The sequence below is a fragment of the Oncorhynchus clarkii genome, chromosome 16, assembly GCF_045791955.1.
Source record: "Oncorhynchus clarkii lewisi isolate Uvic-CL-2024 chromosome 16, UVic_Ocla_1.0, whole genome shotgun sequence".
NCBI lineage: Eukaryota > Metazoa > Chordata > Actinopteri > Salmoniformes > Salmonidae > Oncorhynchus > Oncorhynchus clarkii.
In genome coordinates, this window is record NC_092162.1 from 39,396,074 (window position 1) to 39,422,035 (window position 25,962).

The 25,962-nt window shown below is 45.3% G+C and overlaps 1 protein-coding gene across 1 annotated transcript in view; it reads left to right on the forward strand.

The window, feature by feature from the left end:
• The first annotated feature begins 1,985 nt into the window (after positions 1-1,985).
• The window catches only part of LOC139368419 (receptor tyrosine-protein kinase erbB-3-like), a 39,987-nt gene continuing 16,010 nt past the window's right edge, over positions 1,986-25,962 (forward strand). Inside the window, exons 1-9 of the mRNA XM_071107286.1 lie at positions 1,986-2,496; positions 7,819-7,973; positions 8,152-8,338; positions 14,278-14,412; positions 14,863-14,925; positions 24,769-24,887; positions 25,245-25,386; positions 25,513-25,626; positions 25,920-25,962. The exon at positions 25,920-25,962 is cut by the window's right edge and continues 75 nt beyond it. Coding sequence (XP_070963387.1) covers positions 2,418-2,496; positions 7,819-7,973; positions 8,152-8,338; positions 14,278-14,412; positions 14,863-14,925; positions 24,769-24,887; positions 25,245-25,386; positions 25,513-25,626; positions 25,920-25,962 — 1,037 coding nt within the window. The 5' untranslated portion in view covers positions 1,986-2,417. The remainder of the gene's footprint in view (positions 2,497-7,818; positions 7,974-8,151; positions 8,339-14,277; positions 14,413-14,862; positions 14,926-24,768; positions 24,888-25,244; positions 25,387-25,512; positions 25,627-25,919) is intronic.

The following is a 25,962-nucleotide window of genomic DNA, read 5'->3' on the forward strand; positions in this document are numbered from 1 at the left end:
TCAACATAGCTGCTAGAACTAACGTGCTTGTAAATCCGCTACAATCATGCAGTACAGTGTACAGCAAGCAGTTTAGCAGTTCGACGGTGGGCCCGTCGAAAGTGAGAACAAAAATACAAGGAAATATTACTATCTCTCTCTCCCCCTCTGTTACTTCTCCTTCATTTTTGAAGAAATGAATTTGTTCAAAACTGTTCAACTATTGTTATTTTCTCTATAGCTAGCTGTCCTTTGCCTACACCATGGTGCTACCCCAGAGATTGCTGTTGAGGCTACTGTAGACCTTCATTGCAAAAAGGTATGTTTTATTAAATTATTTCTCGACATGAATATATATTTAGTATAGTGTTATCTAAAAATGATCCATTTATTTATGTTTCACTATTTTTAATTTTATGAAATTATCTGAGGAGGATGGTCCTCCCCTTCCTCCTCTGAGGAGCCTCCACTGCTGAAAACTCTATTGAATGAAAACTCCACAAGATAATCTGTTGGCCAGCAAGTGAGAGGGTTTTCAGCAGTTGAATTACATTTATTCAGAGTGCACAAGGGAACCACACCTGCAAAGCCCGTTATGCACCTTCATAAGGTAAGTCTGAATACCAACTACTGAGAATTGCCTAGGAAAGGCGTAATTTCCTATGTCAGAATCGGGCCCTGAGAGAAATGGGAAATTGTCACATCCTGCAGCCACTAGATGGATCCACTATTCAAATTGTCAAATTACTTTAAAGTAAACATGTTTGTTTGAATAAAAATAAGATACTATGTTTACACGTTTTTTAAACAAATCTATAAATACCGTATAAGTGTCTATATACACCACCGTTCAGAAGTTTGGGGTCACATTTTTGGTTCCATTTAAATAACATCAAAAACAGTGTACATTTTGTAAGTGACTATTGTAGCTGGAAACGGCAGATTTTTTATGGAATATCTACATAGGTGGCCTTAGACTAGTTGAGAATCTGGAGCATCAGCATTTGTGGGTTCAATTACAGGCTCAAAATAGTCAGAAACAAAGACCTTTCTTCTGAAACTCGTCAGTCTATTCTTGTTCTGTATAACTCGTGTACATCAGTCAAATGCCACTGTTCCTACACATTTTCAACCTACTATGCTTTGTCTAAGTGTGTGAATATATCTTTACATCAGCTCATCTATAGTCCCTCATTATGGAAACGGAAATAACAACACTGTGTTACATATTCGTCACAACCAGCTATTCACTTCCTGTGAAGTTAGCTGCTCTCTTTTCAGAGTGTCACATGCCATGGAATGTTGGCCCTGTTCTGTGTTCTGTGTTGTGTGTTCTGTGTTCTCTTCTGTAGCATAGATTCTATGTTCTGGGTTTGGGATCAGATGTCACTTGACCATTTGACAATGATGCCATTGTGACAGGCTACTCCATACGTATCAAAGCAGCACTGATTAACCAGTTGACAGGGCTGGAGAACAATACTGCCCTTCACTGCATAGAGACAGCACAGCCTCTCAGACCCTAACCCTGACACTGAATGAAAGTAACACTGGTCCCATCCCAAATACTCTACATGGAACAAAAATACCCACGTTTAGGATTATGCTAAATACAGTTCTTATATAGTTTCGGAAGCATGCTAAGCTTTTCATAGGATGTATTTTCATGGATAAGCAAGTATGTTGTTATTAGCCTACACTTGTTATTATTCTCCCCAATTTGAGTAACTGAATGTCTGTGTAAGCCTAATAATTTTAACGACAGGATTCTCCCAAGCAATAACCAGATTAAAAAACGGATCCATCAACTGGTTTATTCCATTACTATAATAAGCTTATTTACTGTGATATGACTTACACATTTGTCTAGATATGGTTGTTTTCATATAATTGTATATCAGATGAATCCTTGACCTTTTATTCGTTGCAAATATTCTGGTAATGTTTTACAGTAGCCACATGAAATTGATTTTCTCAGCGCTCAGAAGGAACGACCTCCGAGCGGTAAAACAAACTGATCTGGCCAATCAAGTGAGCTGTCTGGTGTGGATCACGGCTAGGGAGTGAGAGCTGAGCGTAAAAAAAAAACGAGTTCACGTTTGCCAAACTCCGAAATTGACGGACCATCTCAGAATTGCATTAAAAAAAAAAATGTTTTATGTTTTTTGTTGTTGTTTCAAGATATTGCAACATTGTAAATTAACTTTAGGCTACGTATCCCAGTGAAAGCTGAAGTCACCGTGATACTGAAACCTGGACCTATCATCAACTGAAAGTGGACTTGGGAGTCTTCTGAAAATCTATCTTGAAGCCATAATTTGCTGATCTTTATTGCCTTTAAAAACTAACGTCTCATTAACAAATCGAGGACATCTTGGGGATTAAACCGACCTGCTCGACCTGGACATGGTTATTATTGGACTGGTTTGGACCTAAACATGGACTGTTGGCAGGTGTCCGTTCTGTGTGTTATATTTATATCATGTCTACAGCACACGTCGTCTCAAACACAGGAAGGTAGGTGATTTTATGAATGGTGATATGTGTCACTAAATCAAATAGCCAAAAAATAAACTACAAACTTTGCATATAGAGTTGTAAACCAGGAAATCAATTCAGTGTGTATAGGCTGTTCATACTCTTTTAATCAAGCATTCTTGAATTGTTTTGATCATTTTCATGAGAATGTATCACACACACACGTTTGTTTTACTATCCTTGATTCCCATTCAAAATCCTATTTTCCATAACCCCTACTCCTAAACCTGAACTCTTAACCTAACACTAACCTTAACCTTAAAACTAAACCTAACTCCTAACCCTAACCCTAGTTGTAACCCTAACCCTAAACCTAACCCCTAAGCCTAAAATAGCCATTTTCCTTGTGGGGACCGGCAAAATGTCCCCACTGGTCCAAATTGTCCTTGTTTTACTATCCTAGACTTCTGGTACCCACAAGGATAGTAAAACCAAACCACACACACACACAAACACGCGCGCGCGCAAACAAACAAAAGTCTATTTCTCAAGAGGTTACATTCCTGTTCCCAAAGTTTGGTTTGGTTTATTCGGATCCCCAATAGCAGCAGCTATTCTTCCTGGGGCTCACACAAAAACATAAAACACCCCAAGTAAACAAAACACTGATACACTGTTTACTGTTCTTTCCCCCGTTTCACGTGAGGGGATGTGTCAGTCTATCTCCTGGTCTTGGTGACTGTAGATGAATCACCTGTTTGCCCTCTTGAACCACAGTAGAGCAGAACAGTAGAGCAGAGCAGAACACCTGAACACAGCACAAGTACCTGTGGCCCTGACAGTGACAGGTCAGCATCTCCAACACTAGAACAAGTATCAGTCAAGGCTTTTGCCAGGTTGTTGCGGTGGACTCAGATGATGATACACCGAAGTGTTTTCGGTGCTGTTTCATCCACTTGAAAGTGGGAAACCCCTGGTTGGTTTCATGCAACTCATTGGATGTTTTGTGGGATGAGGACATGTCGACTCAATAAAGGTAGACAATGTCCTGCTGTGTGTAGACTATAGCAAGGTTGACTCTGTATATGCCTCATTAAGCACCTCCTGGGGGGTGTTCAGTTGACCGTTTCAGTCATTAACCAAAACCTTCTATATCCTTCCCTCTTTCTTCATTTTTCTTTCTTCATTCTCACTCTCCCATTCTTGTTCTCTCTCTCTCTCTCTCTCTCTCTCTCTCTCTCTCTCTCTCTCTCTCTCTCTCTCTCTCTCTCTCTTTATATCGCTCTCTCTGTCTTTCTCTCTCTGTCGCTCTCTGTCTCTCTCGTTCTAGCTCCAGCTCTCTGTCTCTCTCTCTCTCGCTCTCTCTCTCTCTCTCTCTCTCTCTCTCTCTCTCTCTCTCTCAATCTCCGGTCTCTCCCCTATCTCTCTCACCCCCCCTTCCCACTATTTTAGAGATCAGATAGCTGCTCTGTTCTTCTCAGAGGAGGGAACTTTTGCTACACTACATTACCACACTGTAATAAGCCTTTCTGATTGCAGTAATATGTCAGCCATTTAGCCAGTGCTGGCAATGTGCCACACACACAGAGCTGATATCCAGTGCCAGGGGACACAAGTGACTGAGAGTCTATTGCCCCTGTTGTAAAGGACACTGGAGGTTAATTGGCTCATTCACATTGATGACACTTGTTGCTTTGAGTGACTGTTGGCGGTTGTTTACCAGTGAGGAGCGCTGAGTTGGGTGTATACAATAGTTGGTTGTAGTTTGTGTATTTTGCCGTTCATGTTGGAATTGAGTAGTTATTAACGCAACATCCCAATGCTCTGGTAGATAAGAGATCGTTTCATCCTTCGATGCTTTCAGCAAAATAGGAATATGTGCTTGTGTGCACGTGCATCCGTCTATATTTTACTTCCTGATGGATTTTTCCTCACTCTCTCTTTTTTTTCTGTCCAGTCCACACTCCCATCTATGTGTTTGCAGAGGGCTAAAACTGCCCTTTGAGCCTGAATCAGTGTGTGCTGTGGCTGGATTAGGTGCTTTGTGTTGTCCTTTCTAACTCCACTCCTCTTCTGGGAAAATATTTGCTCAGGACTATGTGTGAATGAGTGAGTGTACAAAGATATGGATTACCCATAGGATGTGTGTGCGTGTGTGTGTGTGTGTGCGTAAGTACGCGCCTATGTACGTACGTGCGCATGCATGCGTCCTTCCATGCGAGTGCGCACGCCTCCGAGACTTCTCCACATTTTAAGAGCCATCCTTGTCAACTTTCAGCTCTCCATGTATTAGTCATCCTCTGATATCATTCACAAGTTACTGATAAGAAGAGCACCCGAGAAGCTGAAGTTCAGATGTAGTGATAAGGTGTTCCCATTCAATTGTGAGCTACAGCTGCCAACACAGTTGAGACAGTTGAAGGTAATGACTAATGTATTAATAAGGAAGAACAGTTTCATTTCATTGTGTCCAGTCACGCATGCAACTGCTTGGGATGAATAGCTATGGAATAGATTTAGATTACAGTACTGTATAGTAGATTTGCTTTGTCTCCTGTGGATTGTCGATCTTTTGGGGGAAGGATATCCTTCTCAGCTATTGCGTATATGCAGATGCACAATGTGCATGCATAATGTAGCCAGAATCTGATAGAATGTGCCAATACGGTGTTGTGTGTTTCGATGCTGTTTCGATTGGAGGAGCCTTCCCTGCACATTCAGCATATGCATAGCCGCCATGAATGTGTCTGCACAACATAGAGAGATGTTACGGTGAATGTGCAGAGCTTACACTGCACAATATCTGTGAATGTGACTGTTATAAGTGGCAAATAAGAGATGGTCTCCATGTCTCCTTCCTGCCTCTCTATCTCCCCTCCTTTGACCAGACTGGAGCTCTCCTCTCACACATGGCCTTTTGTCCCATTACCATGATCTCAGCACTGTGGGTCCTCTATGACACACACACACACACACACACACACACACACACACACACACACACACACACACACACACACACACACACACACACACACATACACACACAGAAGTACTATCTGTCACTGTATCACTCATCACTCTTACTTGGAGTCTGACTGGGACACACTGTTCACATTTATAGCTCAGATCTTTACAATGCTATTCTTTGTCTGGCAAGACCATGTTCCACCCCATCCACCCTCTATCAGCCTGAGGCCTGGTCCACTACATGTAGAGGGGTTATGGCCTGCACTGCTTCAAACACTGCTCCAGACAGGTTTCAGACATTTCAACAGCTATAACATCAAACACTGCTCCAGACACGTTTCAGACATATCAACAGATTTAACATCAAACACTGCTCCAGACACTTTTCAGACATATCAACAGATTTAACATCAAACACTGCTCCAGACACTTTTCAGACATATCAACCGATATAACATCAAACACTGCTCCAGACAGGTTTCAGACATATCAACAGATTTAACATCAAACACTGCTACAGACACGTTTCAGACATATCAACCGATATAACATCAAACACTGCTCCAGACACGTTTCAGACATATCAACCGATATAACATCAAACACAGCTCCAGACACGTTTCAGACATATCAACAGATATAACATCAAACACTGCTCCAGACACTTTTCAGACATATCAACCGATATAACATCAAACACTGCTCCAGACACGTTTCAGACATATCAACAGATTTAACATCAAACACTGCTCCAGACACTTTTCAGACATATCAACAGATTTAACATCAAACACTGCTCCAGACACTTTTCAGACATATCAACCGATATAACATCAAACACTGCTCCAGACAGGTTTCAGACATATCAACAGATTTAACATCAAACACTGCTACAGACACGTTTCAGACATATCAACCGATATAACATCAAACACTGCTCCAGACACGTTTCAGACATATCAACCGATATAACATCAAACACAGCTCCAGACACGTTTCAGACATATCAACAGATATAACATCAAACACTGCTCCAGACACTTTTCAGACATATCAACCGATATAACATCAAACACTGCTCCAGACACGTTTCAGACATATCAACCGATATAACATCAAACACAGCTCCAGACACGTTTCAGACATATCAACAGATTTAACATCAAACACTGCTCCAGACACTTTTCAGACATATCAACCGATATAACATCAAACACTGCTCCAGACACGTTTCAGACATATCAACCGATATAACATCAAACACAGCTCCAGACACGTTTCAGACATATCAACCGATATAACATCAAACACTGCTCCAGACACGTTTCAAACATATCAACCGATATAACATCAAACACTGCTCCAGACACGTTTCAGACATATCAACCGATATAACATCAAACACAGCTCCAGACACGTTTCAGACATATCAACAGATATAACATCAAACACAGCTCCAGACACATTTCAGACATATCAACCGATATAACATCAAACACAGCTCCAGACACGTTTCAGACATATCAACCGATATAACATCAAACACTGCTCCAGACACGTTTCAGACATATCAACCGATATAACATCAAACACAGCTCCAGACACGTTTCAGACATATCAACAGATATAACATCAAACACTGCTACAGACACGTTTCAGACATATCAACAGATATAACATCATAAACAGCTCCAGACACGTTTCAGACATATCAACAGATATAACATCAAACACAGCTCCAGACACGTTTCAGACATATCAACAGATGTAACATCAAACACTGCTCCAGACACATTTCAGACATATCAACAGATCTAACATCAAACACAGCTACAGACACTGCTACAGACGCTTTTCAGACATATAAACAGATATAACGTCAAACACAGCTACAGACACTGCTACAGACACGTTTCAGACATATCGACAGATCTAACATCAAACACAGCTACAGACACTGCTACAGACATGTTTCAGACATATCAACAGATCAAACATCAAACACAGCTACAGACACTGCTATAGACACATTTCAGACATATCAACAGATCAAACATCAAACACAGCTACAGACACTGCTACAGACATGTTTCAGACATATCAACAGATCAAACATCAAACACAGCTACAGACACTGCTACAGACACGTTTCAGACATATCAATGCACAAAAACATCAGACAAAGTGTCAATAGATTATTCATCACAATTATAGATCCCTCATCAACGTGATGAATCCAAATGTCCAGGTACACTAAGTCTGTTGAGCACATTGTGACATAAGTATTTGTAGAAAAGTGCTATGGAATTTGACCGATTCCTTATATGAACAACTCTGACAACAAACCGTCTGTCGTCTGATGCCCCTTCTTCCCTGTGTGTGTTTCCTCAGTGGTGTGTCCTGGTACCCAGAATGGGCTGAGCTCCACAGGATCTCAGGAGAACCAGTACAACCTGATCAAGGACCGCTACACAGGCTGCGAGATCATTATGGGTAACCTGGAGATCACTCAGATAGAGGCTGACTGGGACTTCTCCTTTCTAGGGGTGAGAGAGCAGCCATTTTGTTCTATTCTCTGTTCTTGTTCTTGTTTTTGTTTTTGTTGTTGTCATCTTCTTCTTCTTCTTCTAGTCCATGAGACATGTCCATGAGGCCTCCGCTGGTAATCGAGGTAATCTGTTAATGTGACTGTCTCTAACCTTATTCTAACTCCTGTCCCTCCAGACCATCAGAGAGGTAACGGGCTACATCCTAATCGCCATGAACCACTTCAGACGGCTGCCTCTGGAACAGCTGCGGGTGATCCGTGGTAACAGCCTGTACGACCGGGGCTTCGCCCTCTCTGTGTTCCTCAACTACCCCAAGCAGGGCTCCAATGGACTGCAGCACCTGGGACTCACACACCTCACCGGTGAGGAGAGGAAGGGGTGGAGGAGAGCAGGAGGGAGTGGGTAGAGGAAGATGAGAGATGGAGAGTACAGAAGGAAAGAGTGGAGGTGAGGAGGGATAGTGGATCAATTGAACTGGTGCTACCCTGGGTCAAAGAGAGAGCCAGGCAGAGTGAAGCTCCAGTACCATACGGGTCCAAAGAGGACAAGGATTTCAAGTAGGATACAAATCAAATGAAGTCAAACGTTATTTATCACATGCACTGAATACAGCTGGTGTAGACTTTATAGTGAAATGCTTGACTACGAACCTTTCCTAACAATGCTAAGTAAAAAAAAAAAGAATGATTAAAAATAAATTGTAACTAAAAGAAGAAGAATAAAATAAAATACACAAGAATGGAGCTATATACAGGGAGTACCAGTACCAGATCAATGTGGAGCTATATACAGGGAGTACTAGTACCAGATCAATGTGGAGCTATATACAGGGAGTACCAGTACCAGATCAATGTGGAGCTATATACAGGGAGTACTAGTACCAGATCAATGTGGAGCTATATACAGGGAGTACCAGTACCAGATCAATGTGGAGCTATATACAGGGAGTACCAGTACCAGATCAATGTGGAGCTATATACAGGGAGCACCAGTACCAGATCAATGTGGAGCTATATACAGGGAGTACCAGTACCAGATCAATGTGGAGCTATATACAGGGAGTACTAGTACCAGATCTATGTGGAGCTATATACAGGGAGTACCAGTACCAGATCAATGTGGAGCTATATAGAGGAAGTACTAGTACCAGATCAATGTGGAGCTATATACAGGGAGTACCAGTACCAGATCAATGTGGAGCTATATACAGGGAGTACCAGTACCAGATCAATGTGAAGCTATATACAGGGAGTACCAGTACCAGATCAATGTGGAGCTATATACAGGGAGTACCAGTACCAGATCAATGTGGAGCTATATACAGGGAGTACCAGTACCAGATCAATGTGGAGCTATATACAGGGAGTACCAGTACCAGATCAATGTGGAGCTATATACAGGGAGTACCAGTACCAGATCAATGTGGAGCTATATACAGAGAGTACCAGTACCAGATCAATGTGGAGCTATATACAGGGAGTACCAGTACCAGATCAATGTGGAGCTATATACAGGGAGTACCAGTACCAGATCAATGTGAAGCTATATACAGGGAGTACCAGTACCAGATCAATGTGGAGCTATATACAGGGAGTACTAGTACCAGATCAATGTGGAGCTATATACAGGGAGTACCAGTACCAGATCAATGTGGAGCTATATACAGGGAGTACCAGTACCAGATCAATGTGGAGCTATATACAGGGAGTACCAGTACCAGATCAATGTGGAGCTATATACAGGGAGTACCAGTACCAGATCAATGTGGAGCTATATACAGGGAGCACCAGTACCAGATCAATGTGGAGCTATATACAGGGAGTACCAGTACCAGATCAATGTGGAGCTATATACAGGGAGCACCAGTACCAGATCAATGTGGAGCTATATACAGGGAGTACCAGTACCAGATCAATGTGGAGCTATATACAGGGAGTACCAGTACCAGATCAATGTGGAGCTATATACAGGGAGTACTAGTACCAGATCAATATGGAGCTATATACAGGGAGTACTAGTACCAGATCAATGTGGAGCTATATACAGGGAGTACCAGTACCAGATCAATGTGGAGCTATATACAGGGAGTACCAGTACCAGATCAATGTGGAGCTATATACAGGGAGTACCAGTACCAGATCAATGTGGAGCTATATACAGGGAGTTCCAGTACCAGATCAATGTGGAGCTATATACAGGGAGTACCAGTACCAGATCAATGTGGAGCTATATACAGGGAGTACCAGTACCAGATCAATGTGGAGCTATATACAGGGAGTACTAGTACCAGATCAATGTGAAGCTATATACAGGGAGTACCAGTACCAGATCAATGTGGAGCTATATACAGGGAGTACCAGCAACAGATCAATGTGGAGCTATATACAGGGAGTACCAGTACCAGATCAATGTGGAGCTATATACAGGGAGTACTAGTACCAGATCAATGTGGAGCTATATACAGGGAGTACTAGTACCAGATCAATGTGAAGCTATATACAGGGAGTACCAGTACCAGATCAATGTGAAGCTATATACAGGGAGTACCAGTACCAGATCAATGTGGAGCTATATACAGGGAGTACCAGTACCAGATCAATGTGGAGCTATATACAGGGAGTACTAGTACCAGATCAATGTGGAGCTATATACAGGGAGTACTAGTACCAGATCAATGTGGAGCTATATACAGGGAGTACTAGTACCAGATCAATGTGGAGCTATATACAGGGAGTACCAGTACCAGATCAATGTGGAGCTATATACAGGGAGTACCAGTACCAGATCAATGTGGAGCTATATACAGGGAGTACTAGTACCAGATCAATGTAAAGCTATATACAGGGAGTACTAGTACCAGATCAATGTGGAGCTATATACAGGGAGTACCAGTACCAGATCAATGTGGAGCTATATACAGGGAGTACTAGTACCAGATCAATGTGGAGCTATATACAGGGAGTACCAGTACCAGATCAATGTGGAGCTATATACAGGGAGTACCAGTACCAGATCAATGTGGAGCTATATACAGGGAGCACCAGTACCAGATCAATGTGGAGCTATATACAGGGAGTACTAGTACCAGATCAATGTGGAGCTATATACAGGGAGTACCAGTACCAGATCAATGTGAAGCTATATACAGGGAGTACCAGTACCAGATCAATGTGGAGCTATATACAGGGAGTACCAGTACCAGATCAATGTGGAGCTATATACAGGGAGTACTAGTACCAGATCAATGTGGAGCTATATACAGGGAGTACCAGTACCAGATCAATGTGGAGCTATATACAGGGAGTACCAGTACCAGATCAATGTGGAGCTATATACAGGGAGTACCAGTACCAGATCAATGTGGAGCTATATACAGGGAGTACCAGTACCAGATCAATATGGAGCTATATATAGAGAGTACCAGTACCAGATCAATGTGAAGCTATATACAGGGAGTACTAGTACCAGATCAATGTGGAGCTATATACAGGGAGTACCAGTACCAGATCAATGTGGAGCTATATACAGGGAGTACCAGTACCAGATCAATGTGGAGCTATATACAGGGAGTACCAGTACCAGATCAATGTGGAGCTATATACAGGGAGTACCAGTACCAGATCAATGTGGAGCTATATACAGGGAGTACCAGTACCAGATCAATGTGGAGCTATATACAGGGAGTACTAGTACCAGATCAATGTGGAGCTATATACAGGGAGTTCCAGTACCAGATCAATGTGGAGCTATATACAGGGAGTACCAGTACCAGATCAATGTGGAGCTATATACAGGGAGTACCAGTACCAGATCAATGTGAAGCTATATACAGGGAGTACCAGTACCAGATCAATGTGGAGCTATATACAGGGAGTACCAGTACCAGATCAATGTGGAGCTATATACAGGGAGTACCAGTACCAGATCAATGTGGAGCTATATACAGGGAGTACCAGTACCAGATCAATGTGGAGCTATATACAGGGAGTACCAGTACCAGATCAATGTGGAGCTATATACAGGGAGTACTAGTACCAGATCAATGTGGAGCTATATACAGGGAGTACCAGTACCAGATCAATGTGGAGCTATATACAGGGAGTACCAGTACCAGATCAATGTGGAGCTATATACAGGGAGTACCAGTACCAGATCAATGTGGAGCTATATACAGGGAGTACTAGTACCAGATCAATGTGGAGCTATATACAGGGAGTACCAGTACCAGATCAATGTGGAGCTATATACAGGGAGTACTAGTACCAGATCAATGTGGAGCTATATACAGGGAGTACCAGTACCAGATCAATGTGGAGCTATATACAGGGAGTACCAGTACCAGATCAATGTGGAGCTATATACAGGGAGTACCAGTACCAGATCAATGTGGAGCTATATACAGGGAGTACCAGTACCAGATCAATGTGGAGCTATATACAGGGAGTACTAGTACCAGATCAATGTGGAGCTATATACAGGGAGTACCAGTACCAGATCAATGTGGAGCTATATACAGGGAGTACCAGTACCAGATCAATGTGAAGCTATATACAGGGAGTACTAGTACCAGATCAATGTGAAGCTATATACAGGGAGTACCAGTACCAGATCAATGTGGAGCTATATACAGGGAGTACCAGTACCAGATCAATGTGGAGCTACAGTATATGCAGGGAGTACCAGATCAATGTGCGGAGGTACGAGGTATTGAGGTAGATATGTAATTGAAGACAGGGTAAAGTGACTAGGCATCAGGATAGATAATAATAAGGTATTTGAGGTAGATATGTAAATGAAGGCAGGGTAAAGTGACTAGGCACCAGGATAGATGATAATGAGGTATTTGAGGTAGATATGTACATGAAGGCAGGGTAAAGTGACTAGACATCAGGATAGATAATAATAAGAGTAAAATGAAGAACAGAGTAGCAGCAGCATATGATGAGTGTAAAAGTGTGTGCGTGTATATTGTTTGAATGTGTGTTGGTTTTGTGTGGGAGGGATAGTGTGGTGTGTGTGAGTGAGTGTGTATATGGTGTGTATATAAAGTCTAGTGAGCGTGCGTAGGGTAAGATAGAGTCAGTGCAGATAGTTCAGGTACCACTATTTGACTGTTTAGCGGTCTATTTAAAGTATTACCCTAAACCTAGCCCCAACCACAACCCTAACCCTAGCTTCATATCCACATCCCGGTTCAACCCTAGCCCCAACCACAACCCTAACCCTAGCTTCATATCCACATCCCGGTTCAACCCTAGCCCCAACCACAACCCTAACCCTAGCTTCATATCCACATCCCGGTTCAACCCTAGCCCCAACCACAACCCTAACCCTAGCTTCATATCCACATCACGGTTCAACCCTAGCCCCAACCACAACCCTAACCCTAACCCTAGCTTCATATCCACATCCCGGTTCAACCCTAGCCCCAACCACAACCCTAACCCTAGCTTCATATCCACATTCCGGTTCAACCGTAGCCCCAACCACAACCATAACCCTAGCTTCATATCCACAATCTTAGAGAGAGAACTAATAGAGTACCAATTAAATGAGGAAAAACAAAAGAGGGTGGACGGAGGAGAAATGACAGAGAGAACAGAAGAGAAGAGGATAGAGTCCAGACAAGGAGGACAAACATTGTAATATGTGTAATGTGTTTGCTCTTACCAATGTGGAAAGTGGAATACTTGAGAAGACACTATGTGGTGTATCGAGTGTGTGGGAGGCAGTAGCTAGGAATCTCTTGGGGTTACTGTAGTACACCACACCCTTAGTGTGCAGACAGGTGTGTAGTGTAGCATGGCGAGGGGGTGAGGAGGTGGGGTGGGGTGGGGGGGGGGGGGATGAAGGAGGATTGATGGTGAAGACCTGATTAATAATTATGTGTGCATCCCAAATGGAAACCTAATTACCTTTATAAAGCATAGGTTCTGTTCAAAAGTAGTGCACCATACAGGGAATATATAAGGAATCATTCACCATTTGGGACGCTACCCATACTGTGAAAGCAGCATTTCCAGTATTACCGACGACACAGGGTTTCACCTTCAGTTGTATCTGTGTGCTTGTGTACATGTGTCTAACATCTTACACAAACCCTCCAGCTTCCCAGAGAAGAGCAGGTTCTTACTACATGCTCCAGCAAGTCTGGGTTATTGTTTAATGTAAGGAGAGTCATATTGGAACTGTCTCCCTGTAGAATTCCTGCCAACTAATTTCTCTCTCTCCCTCTCCCTCCCCCTCTCCCCCTCTCTCTCTCACTTTCTCTCTCCCTCTCTCTTACTCGCTCTCTCTACAGAGATTCTGGAGGGAGGCGTCCAGATCGTCCACAACAGGTTCCTGAGATATGGTCCCTCGGTGAACTGGGATGATATTGTGAGGGACAGAGATAGGGCCAATGCTCCCATTGACATCCAGTTGAACGGCGAGAGAGGTCAGTGTCTGTCCATTAGAATAGGACAAGTAGTTAGAGCTAAGACCCAAGTCATAGACTGTTCTCTCTGGTACCACAAGGCAAACGGTACCGGAACGCCAAGTCTAGGACCAAAAGGCTCCTTCACAGCTTCTACCCCCAAGCCATAAGACTGCTGAACAACTAATCAAATGGCCACCCAGACTATTTATATGGACCCCCCCCCCCCCCCCCCCCCAGTAAGGTCTACTACACCTGTTGTATTCGGTGCATGCGACAAATAACATTTGATTTGATTTTGATTTGATTAGAGCCTGATCTGATGTATTTGGAAAATAAAAAAAGAGATCAGGATTCCGGTTGAGATTCCGAACTCTGGCCAGAGCATGAACTTTGACCTCTTTGACCGCTATTCCTGGGTGAGCCATTGGCTGCTATATCTGACTGGTAATGATGTTTCATTATCTGTAGGGCCTTGTCACCCCTCCTGTGGGGAGAACTGCTGGGGGCCTGATGAAGTGCACTGCCAGATCTGTAAGTTGATCTCTGCCTGCTCTGCCTCTGAATGGTCTCTGAATGGTCTCTGGATGGTCTCTGGATAGTCTCCGGATGGTCTCTGAAGGGTCTTTGAATGGTCTCTGAATGGTCTCTGAATGGTCTCTGAATGGTCTCTGGATGGTCTGTGGATGGTCTCTGAATGGTCTGTGAATGGTCTCTGGATGGTCTGTGGATGGTCTCTGGATGGTCTATGGATGGTCTCTGAATGGTCTCTGAATGGTCTCTGTATGGTCTCTGTATGGTCTGTGAATGGTCTCTGAATGGTCTGTGAATGGTCTCTGGGTGGTCTGTGGATGGTCTCTGGATGGTCTGTGGATGGTCTCTGAAGGGACTTTGAATGGTCGTTGAATGGTCTCTGGATGGTCTATGGATGGTCTCTGGATGGTCTGTGGATGGTCTCTGGATGGTCTATGGATGGTATGTGGATGGTCTCTGAATGGTCTGTGAATGGTCTCTGGATGGTCTCTGGATGGTCTCTGGATGGTCTGTGGATGGTCTCTGGATGGTCTGTGGATGGTCTCTGAAGGGACTTTGAATGGTCTGTGAATGGTCTCTGAATGGTCTGTGAATGGTCTCTGAATGGTCTCTGGATGGTCTCTGGATGGTCTGTGGATGGTCTCTGAATGGTCTGTTAATGGTCTCTGGATGGTCTATGGATGGTCTGTGGATGGTCTCTGAATGGTCTGTGAATGGTCTCTGGATGGTCTGTGGATGGTCTCTGGATGGTCTGTGGATGGTCTCTGAAGGGACTTTGAATGGTCTGTGAATGGTCTCTGAATGGTCTGTGAATGGTCTCTGGATGGTCTATGGATGGTCTGTGGATGGTCTCTGAATGGTCTGTGAATGGTCTCTGGGTGGTCTCTGGATGGTCTCTGAAGGGACTTTGAATGGTCTGTGAATGGTCTGTGAATGGTCTCTGGATGGTCTATGGATGGTCTGTGGATGGTCTCTGGATGGTCTCTGGATGGTCTGTAGATGGTCTCTGAAGGGACTTTGAATGGTCTTTGAATGGTCTGTGAATGGTCTCTGAATGGTCTGTGAATGGTCTCTGGATGGTCTATGGATGGTCTGTGGATGGTCTTTGGATGGCCTCTGGATGGTCTGTGGATGGTATCTGAAGGGACTTTGAATGGTCTTTGAATGGTCTGTGAATGGTCTCTGAATGGTCTGTGAATGGTCTCTGGATGGTCTATGGATGGTCTGTGGATGGTCTCTGAATGGTCTGTGAATGGTCTCTGGATGGTCTCTGGATGGTCTGTGGATGGTCTGTGGATGGTCTGTGGATGGTCTGTGAATGGTCTCTGGATGGTCTCTGGATGGTCTCTGGATGGTCTGTGGATGGTCTCTGGATGGTCTGTGGATGGTCTCTGAAGGGACTTTGAATGGTCTGTGAATGGTCTGTGAATGGTCTCTGAATGGTCTATGGATGGTCTGTGGATGGTCTCTGAATGGTCTGTGAATGGTCTCTGGATGGTCTCTGGATGGTCTGTGGATGGTCTCTGAAGGGACTTTGAATGGTCTGTGAATGGTCTCTGAATGGTCTGTGAATGGTCTCTGAATGGTCTCTGGATGGTCTGTGGATGGTCTCTGGATGGTCTGTGGATGGTCTCTGAATGGTCTGTGGATGGTCTCTGAATGGTCTTTGAATGGTCTGTGAATGGTCTCTGGATGGTCTGTGGATGGTCTCTGGATGGTCTGTGGATGGTCTCTGAATGGTCTGTGAATGGTCTCTGGATGGTCTATGGATGGTCTGTGGATGGTCTCTGAATGGTTTGTGAATGGTCTCTGGATGGTCTCTGGATGGTCTCTGGATGGTCTGTGGATGGTCTGTGAATGGTCTGTGAATGGTCTCTGGATGGTCTATGGGTGGTCTGTGGATGGTCTCTGGATGGTCTCTGGATGGTCTGTGGATGGTCTCTGAAGGGACTTTGAATGGTCTTTGAATGGTCTGTGAATGGTCTCTGAATGGTCTGTGAATGGTCTCTGGATGGTCTATGGATGGTCTGTGGATGGTCTCTGAATGGTCTGTGAATGGTCTCTGGATGGTCTCTGGATGGTCTGTGGATGGTCTGTGGATGGTCTGTGAATGGTCTCTGGATGGTCTCTGGATGGTCTGTGGATGGTCTCTGGATGGTCTGTGGATGGTCTCTGAAGGGACTTTGAATGGTCTGTGAATGGTCTGTGAATGGTCTCTGAATGGTCTATGGATGGTCTGTGGATGGTCTCTGAATGGTCTGTGAATGGTCTCTGGATGGTCTCTGGATGGTCTGCGGATGGTCTCTGAAGAGACTTTGAATGGTCTGTGAATGGTCTCTGAATGGTCTGTGAATGGTCTCTGAATGGTCTCTGGATGGTCTGTGGATGGTCTCTGGATGGTCTGTGGATGGTCTCTGAATGGTCTGTGGGTGGTCTCTGAATGGTCTTTGAATGGTCTCTGAATGGTCTGTGGATGGTCTCTGAATGGTCTGTGAATGGTCTCTTGGTGGTTTCTGGATGGTCTCTCAATGGTATCTGAATGGTCTTTGAATGGTCTGTGAATGGTCTCTGGATGATCTCTGAATGGTCTCTGGATGGTCTCTGGATGGTCTGTGGATGGTCTCTGAAGGGACTTTGAATGGTCTTTGAATGGTCTGTGAATGGTCTCTGAATGGTCTGTGAATGGTCTCTGAATGGTCTCTGGATGGTCTGTGGATGGTCTCTGGATGGTCTGTGGATGGTCTCTGAATGGTCTGTTAATGGTCTGTGAATGGTCTCTGGATGGTCTCTGGATGGTCTCTGGATGGTCTCTGAATGGTCTCTGAATGGTCTCTGGATGGTCTGTGGATGGTCTCTGAATGGTCTCTGGATCGTCTCTGAATGGTTTGTGGATTGTCTCTGGAGGGTCTGTGGATGGTCTTTGAATGGTCTCTGGGTGGTCTCTGAATGGTCTCTGGATGGTCTCTGAATGGTCTCTGAATGGTCTGTGAATGGTCTCTGAAAGGTCTGTGGATGGTCTGTGTATGGTCTCTGGATGGTCTTTGAATGGTCTCTGGATGGTCTGTGGATGGTCTATGGATTGTCTCTGGATGGTCTCTGAATGGTCTTTGGATGGTCTGTGGATGGTCTCTGAATGGTCTATGAATGGTCTATGAATGGTCTCTGGATGGTCTCTGGATGGTCTCTGAATGGTCTCTGAATGGTCTGTGAATGGGGTATGGATTGTCTCTGGATGGTCTCTGAATGGTCTCCGAATGGTCTCTGGATGGTCTTTGAATGGTCTCTGGATGGTCTGTGGATGGTCTGTGAATGGTCTGTGAATGGTCTCTGGGTGGTTTCTGGATGGTCTCTCAATGGTATCTGAATGGTCTTTGAATGGTCTGTGAATGGTCTCTGGATGATCTCTGAATGGTCTCTGGATGGTCTCTGAATGGTCTCAGGGTGGTCTGTGGGTGGTCTCTGGATGGTCTCTGGATGGTCTGTGGATGGTCTGTGGATGGTCTCTGAATGGTCTCTGGATGATCTCTGAATGGTCTCTGGATGGTCTCTGAATGGTCTTTGGATGGTCTGTGAATGGTCTCTGGATAGTCTCTGGATGGTCTCTGGATGGTCTGTGAATGGTCTCTGTATGGTCTGTGGATGGTCTCTGGATGGTCTCTGGATGGTCTGTGGATGGTCTCTGAATGGACTTTGAATGGTCTTTGAATGGTCTGTGAATGGTCTCTGGATGGTCTCTGGATGGTCTGTGGATGGACTCTGAATGGTCTGTGGATGGTCTCTGAATGGACTTTGAATGGTCTTTGAATGGTCTGTGAATGGTCTCTGGATGGTCTCTGGATGGTCTGTGGATGGTCTCTGAATGGTCTGTGGATGGTCTCTGAATGGTCTTTGAATGGTCTGTGAATGGTCTCTGGATGGTCTGTGGATGGTCTCTGGATGGTCTGTGGATGGTCTCTGAATGGTCTTTGAATTGTCTCTGGATGGTCTATGGATGGTCTGTGGATGTCCTCTGAATGGTCTGTGAATGGTCTCTGGATGGTCTCTGGATGGTCTGTGGATGGTTTCTGGATGGTCTGTGGATGGTCTCTGAATTGTCTGTGGATGGTCTCTGAATGGTCTTTGAATGGTCTGTGAATGGTCTCTGAATGGTCTGTGGATGGTCTCTGAATGGACTTTGAATGGTCTTTGAATGGTCTGTGAATGGTCTCTGGATGGTCTCTGGATGGTCTGTGGATGGACTCTGAATGGTCTGTGGATGGTCTCTGAATGGACTTTGAATGGTCTTTGAATGGTCTGTGAATGGTCTCTGGATGGTCTCTGGATGGTCTGTGGATGGTCTCTGAATGGTCTGTGGATGGTCTCTGAATGGTCTTTGAATGGTCTGTGAATGGTCTCTGGATGGTCTGTGGATGGTCTCTGGATGGTCTGTGGATGGTCTCTGAATGGTCTTTGAATTGTCTCTGGATGGTCTATGGATGGTCTGTGGATGTCCTCTGAATGGTCTGTGAATGGTCTCTGGATGGTCTCTGGATGGTCTGTGGATGGTTTCTGGATGGTCTGTGGATGGTCTCTGAATTGTCTGTGGATGATCTCTGAATGGTCTTTGAATGGTCTGTGAATGGTCTCTGAATGGTCTGTGGATGGTCCATGGGCGGTCTCTGGATGGGCTCTGGATGTTGTCTGGATGGTCTCTGAATGGTCTTTGAATGGCCTCTGGATGGTCTGTGGATGATCTGTGGACGGTCTCCGGATGGTCTCTGGATGGTGTCTGGATGGTCTCTGAATGGTCTTTGAACGTTCTGTGAATGGTCTCTGGATGGTCTCTGGATGGTCTCTGAATGGTCTCTGAATGGTCTCTGGATGGTCTATGGATGGTCTGTGGATGTCCTCTGAATGGTCTCTGAATGGTCTCTGGATCGTCTCTGAATGGTTTGTGGATTGTCTCTGGAGGGTCTGTGGATGGTCTTTGAATGGTCTCTGGGTGGTCTCTAATGGTCTCTGGATGGTCTCTGAATGGTCTCTGAATGGTCTGGGAATGGTCTCTGAAAGGTCTGTGGATGGTCTGTGTATGGTCTCTGGATGGTCTTTGAATGGTCTCTGGATGGTCTGTGGATGGTCTATGGATTGTCTCTGGATGGTCTCTGAATGGTCTTTGGATGGTCTGTGAATGGTCTCTGAATGGTCTATGAATGGTCTATGAATGGTCTCTGGATGGTCTCTGGATGGTCTCTGAATGGTCTCTGAATGGTCTGTGAATGGGGTATGGATTGTCTCTGGATGGTCTCTGAATGGTCTCCGAATGGTCTCTGGATGGTCTTTGAATGGTCTCTGGATGGTCTTTGGATGGTCTGTGAATGGTCTGTGAATGGTCTCTGAAGGGACTTTGAATGGTCTGTGAATGGTCTCTGAATGGTCTTTGAATGGTCTTTGAATGGTCTGTGAATGGTCTCTGGATGGTCTCTGGATGGTCTGTGGATGGTCTCTGGATGGTCTGTGGATGATCTCTGAAGGGACTTTGAATGGTCTGTGAATGGTCTCTGAATGGTCTTTGAATGGTCTCTGAATGGTCTCTGGATGGTCTGTGGATGGTCTCTGGATGGTCTGTGGATGGTCTCTGAATGGTCTGTGGATGGTCTCTGAATGGTCTCTGAATGGTCTCTGGATGGTCTTTGAATGGCCTCTGAATGGTCTCTGAATGGTTTCTGGATGGTCTCTGAATGGTCTTTGAATTGTCTCTGGATGGTCTCTGAATGGTCTCTGGATGGTCTCTGAATGGTCTCTGGATGGTCTCTGGATGGTCTTTGAATGGTCTCTGGATGGTCTGTGGATGGTCTATGGATTGTCTCTGGATGGTCTCTGAATGGTCTCTGAATGGTCTATGAATTGTATATGAATGGTCTCTGGATGGTCTCTGGATGGTATCTGAATGGTCTCTGAATGGTCTGTGAATGGTCTATGGATTGTCTCTGGATGGTCTCTGGATGGTCTCTGGATGGTCTCTGAATGGTCTCTGAATGGTCTTTGAATGGTCTCCGAATGGTCTGTGAATGGTCTCTGGATGATCTCTGAATGGTCTCTGAATGGTCTCTGGATGGTGTCTGGATGGTCTGAAGGGTCTTTGAATGGTCTGTGAATGGTCTCTGGATGGTCTCTGAATGGTCTCTGGATGGTCTCTGGATGGTCTCTGAATGGTCTCTGGATGGTCTGTGAATGGTTTGTGGATTGTCTCTGGAGGGTCTGTGGATAGTCTTTGAATGGTCTCTGGATGTCTCTGAATGGTCTCTGAATGGTCTCTGAACGGTCTGGGAATGGTCTCTGGATGGTCTGTGGATGGTCTGTGAATGGTCTGTGAATGGTCTCTGGGTGGTTTCTGGATGGTCTCTCAATGGTATCTGAATGGTCTTTGAATGGTCTGTGAATGGTCTCTGGATGATCTCTGAATGGTCTCTGGATGGTCTCTGAATGGTCTCTGGATAGTCTCTGGATGGTCTCTGTATGGTCTGTGAATGGTCTCTGTATGGTCTGTGGATGGTCTCTGGATGGTCTGTGGATGGTCTCTGGATGGTATGTGGATGGTCTCTGGATGGTCTGTGGGTGGTCTCTGAATGGACTTTGAATGGTCTTTGAATGGTCTGTGAATGGTCTCTGGATGGTCTCTGGATGGTCTGTGGATGGTCTCTGAATGGACTTTGAATGGTCTTTGAATGGTCTGTGAATGGTCTCTGGATGGTCTCTGGATGGTCTCTGGATGGTCTCTGGATGGTCTGTGGATGGTCTCTGAAGGGACTTTGAATGGTCTGTGAATGGTCTCTGGATGGTCTATGGATGGTCTGTGGATGGCCTCTGAATGGTCTGTGAATGGTCTCTGGATGGTCTCTGGATGGTCTCTGGATGGTCTGTGGATGGTCTCTGGATGGTCTGTGGATGGTCTCTGAATGGTCTGTGGATGGTCTCTGAATGGTCTGTGAATGGTCTCTGGATGGTCTGTGGATGGTCTCCGGATGGTCTCTGGATGGTCTCTGGATGGTGTCTGGATGGTCTCTGAATGGTCTTTGAACGGTCTGTGAATGGTCTCTGGATGGTCTCTGGATGGTCTCTGGATGGTCTCTGAATGGTCTCTGGATGGTCTGTGGATGGTCTCTGAATGGTCTCTGGATGGTCTCTGAATGGTTTGTGGATTGTCTCTGGAGGGTCTTTGGATGGTCTTTGAATGGTCTCTGGGTGGTCTCTGAATGGTCTCTGGATGGTCTCTGAATGGTCTCTGAATGGTCTGGTAATGGTCTCTGAAAGGTCTGTGGATGGTCTGTGTATGGTCTCTGGATGGTCTTTGAATGGTCTCTGGATGGTCTGTGGATGGTCTATCGATTGTCTCTGGATTGTCTCTGAATGGTCTCTGGATGGTCTGTGGATGGTCTCTGAATGGTCTATGAATGGTCTCTGGATGGTCTCTGGATGGTCTCTGAATGGTCTCTGAATGGTCTCTGAATGGTCTATGGATTGTCTCTGGATGGTCTCTGAATGGTCTCCGAATGGTGTCTGGATGGTCTTTGAATGGTCTCTGGATGGTCTGTGGATGGTCTGTGAATGGTCTGTGAATGGTCTCTGGGTGGTTTCTGGATGGTCTTTGAATGGTCTGTGAATGGTCTCTGAATGGTCTCTGGATGGTCTGTGGATGGACTCTGAATGGTCTGTGGATGGTCTCTGAATAGACTTTGAATGGTCTTTGAATGGTCTGTGAATGGTCTCTGGATGGTCTCTGGATGGTCTGTGGATGGTCTCTGGATGGTCTGTGGATGATCTCTGAAGGGACTTTGAATGGTCTGTGAATGGTCTCTGAATGGTCTTTGAATGGTCTCTGAATGGTCTCTGGATGGTCTGTGGATGGTCTCTGGATGGTCTGTGGATGGTCTCTGAATGGTCTGTGGATGGTCTCTGAATGGTCTCTGAATGGTCTCTGGATGGTCTTTGAATGGCCTCTGAATGGTCTCTGAATGGTTTCTGGATGGTCTCTGAATGGTCTTTGAATTGTCTCTGGATGGTCTCTGAATGGTCTCTGGATGGTCTCTGAATGGTCTCTGGATGGTCTCTGGATGGTCTTTGAATGGTCTCTGGATGGTCTGTGGATGGTCTATGGATTGTCTCTGGATGGTCTCTGAATGGTCTCTGAATGGTCTATGAATTGTATATGAATGGTCTCTGGATGGTCTCTGGATGGTATCTGAATGGTCTCTGAATGGTCTGTGAATGGTCTATGGATTGTCTCTGGATGGTCTCTGGATGGTCTCTGGATGGTCTCTGAATGGTCTCTGAATGGTCTTTGAATGGTCTCCGAATGGTCTGTGAATGGTCTCTGGATGATCTCTGAATGGTCTCTGAATGGTCTCTGGATGGTGTCTGGATGGTCTGAAGGGTCTTTGAATGGTCTGTGAATGGTCTCTGGATGGTCTCTGAATGGTCTCTGGATGGTCTCTGGATGGTCTCTGAATGGTCTCTGGATGGTCTGTGAATGGTTTGTGGATTGTCTCTGGAGGGTCTGTGGATAGTCTTTGAATGGTCTCTGGATGTCTCTGAATGGTCTCTGAATGGTCTCTGAACGGTCTGGGAATGGTCTCTGGATGGTCTGAATGGTCTCTGGATGGTCTGTGAATGGTCTGTGAATGGTCTCTGGATGATCTCTGAATTGTCTCTGGATGGTCTGTGGATGGTCTCTGGATGGTCTGTGGACGGTCTCTGGATGGTCTCTGGATGGTCTCTGAATGGTCTCTGGATGGTCTTTGAATGGTCTCTGGATTGTCTCTGGATGGTCTGTGGGTGGTCTCTGGATTGTCTCTGAATTGGTCTCCGGATGGTCTCTGAATGGTCTCTGAATGGTCTCTGGATGGTCTGAATTGTTTTTGAATGGTCTGTGAATGGTCTCTGGGTGGTTTCTGGATGGTCTCTGAATGGTCTCTGAATGGTCTTTGAATGGTCTGTTACTGGTCTCTGGATGATCTCTGAATGGTCTCTGGATGGTCTCTGAATGGTCTCTGAATGGTCTCCGGATGGTCTCTGGATGGTCTGTTGATGGTCTGTGGATGGTCTCTGAATGGTCTCTGGATGGTCTGAATGGTCTTTGAATGGTCTGTGAATTGTCTCTGAATGACCTCTGAATGGTCTCTGAATGGTCTCTGAATGGTATCTGAATGGTCTTTGGATGGTCTCTGAATGGTCTCTGAATGGTCTCTGAATTGTCTGTGGATGGTCTGTGGATGGTCTCTGAATGATCTCTGGATGGTCTGTGAATAGTCTCTGAATGGTCTCTGGATGGTCTGTGGATGGTCTCTGAATGGTCTCTGGATGGTCTCTGGATGGTCTGTGGATGGTCTGTGGATGGTCTTTGAAAGGTCTCTGAATGGTCTCTGGACGTCTCTGAATGGTCTCTGAATGGTCTCTGGACGTCTCTGAATGGGCTCTGGATGGTCTTAATGGTCTTTGAATGGTCTGTGAATGGTCTCTGAAAGGTCTCTGAATGGTCTCTGAATGGTCTCTGGATGGTCTGAATGGTCTTTGAATGGTCTGTGAATGGTCTCTGAATGGCCTCTGGATGGTTTCTGGATGGTCTCTAGTTGGTCTCTTAATTGTCTCTGGATGGTCTCTGGATGGTCTGTGGACGGTCTCTGGATGGTCTCTTTGGTGGTCATTCTCAATCTCTCTCTCTATCTTCTCCTTTATCTATCCCTCTCTCTATTTCCAGCTAGCTCACTCATTTACACTGTCTACTTTCTTCCCACTCTCTCTCTTTGTGGGTTGTGACATGTTGTTGGCCATACTGTCCCCTCACTAACCCTCCTCTGTCCCCCTCAGTGACGAAGACAGTGTGCGCCCCTCAGTGTAACGGTCGTTGTTTCGGGACCAGCCCCAGGGACTGCTGTCATATAGAGTGTGCAGGCGGCTGTAGTGGACCTCAGGATATGGACTGCTTTGTGAGTGATGAGTACTGCCTCTGTCTCTCTGTCTCTCTCTCACTGTCTCTCTCTCTGTCTCTTTCTCTCTCACTCCCTCTCTCTCTATCTCTCTCACTCTCTCTCACTCTCTCTCTGTCTGTCTCTCTCTCAGTCTCTCTCTCTTTTTCTCTCTCTCTGTCTCTCTCTCAATTCAATTCTCTCTCTCGATCTAAACAGCTTTAAGTGATGGAGTAGGCCTTTTAAACCTAATACGATTGATACAGTAAAGTAGTTTGTGATTCATTCCTGTATATGTGTTTGTGTGTGTGCGCACGCATGCATGTGTATGCGCGTGTGTGTTTGTGTGTGCGTGTGTGTCTACCTCCCTACTCCCAGGCGTGCGGCCACTTCAACGACTCCAGGTCCTGTGTGCCCCAGTGTCCCCAGACTCTGATCTACAACAAGCAGACGTTTCAGATGGAGACGAACCCCAACGCCAAGTATCAGTACGGATCCATCTGTGTCTCCCACTGCCCCAGTGAGTACCCTCCCTGTGTGTGTGTATTCCATTGGTATTATAACATTCTTTCTTTTGAGTTCCGTATGTCTTACCTCCCTCCCTCCTTCCCCCCTCTCTCCTCTCTCTCTCCCCCCTCCCTCGCAGCCCACTTCGTGGTGGACGGCAGCTCCTGTGTGAGTGGCTGTCCTCCAGACAAGAAGGAGGTGGAGAGGACTGGTCAGAGGCAGTGTGAGCTCTGTGGAGGACTGTGCCCTAAAGGTAGATCCAGCAGTCAATTACACACACCAGGACTCCATTTACTTTCAATGGCTGCTGATTTACTGCTGCTAGATTATGCTGGTAGTTTGTGCAAGGATTGCATGTGGTTATTTCTATCATTTTGCTCTGGTATGCGCATATTGGTACAACACAGTGTGCTCAATGATACACGTACGCACTGCGGGTCTTTGGGGTTATGGTATTGAAGCATGGGTTAGTTATGAGGATACATGATGACAGTTTTCCCATGACTAAAGAGGAGAATATCTCTCTCTCCCTGTTCCATAATCTAGCCTGTGAGGGCACAGGTCCTGAGCACAGACAAACGGTAGACTC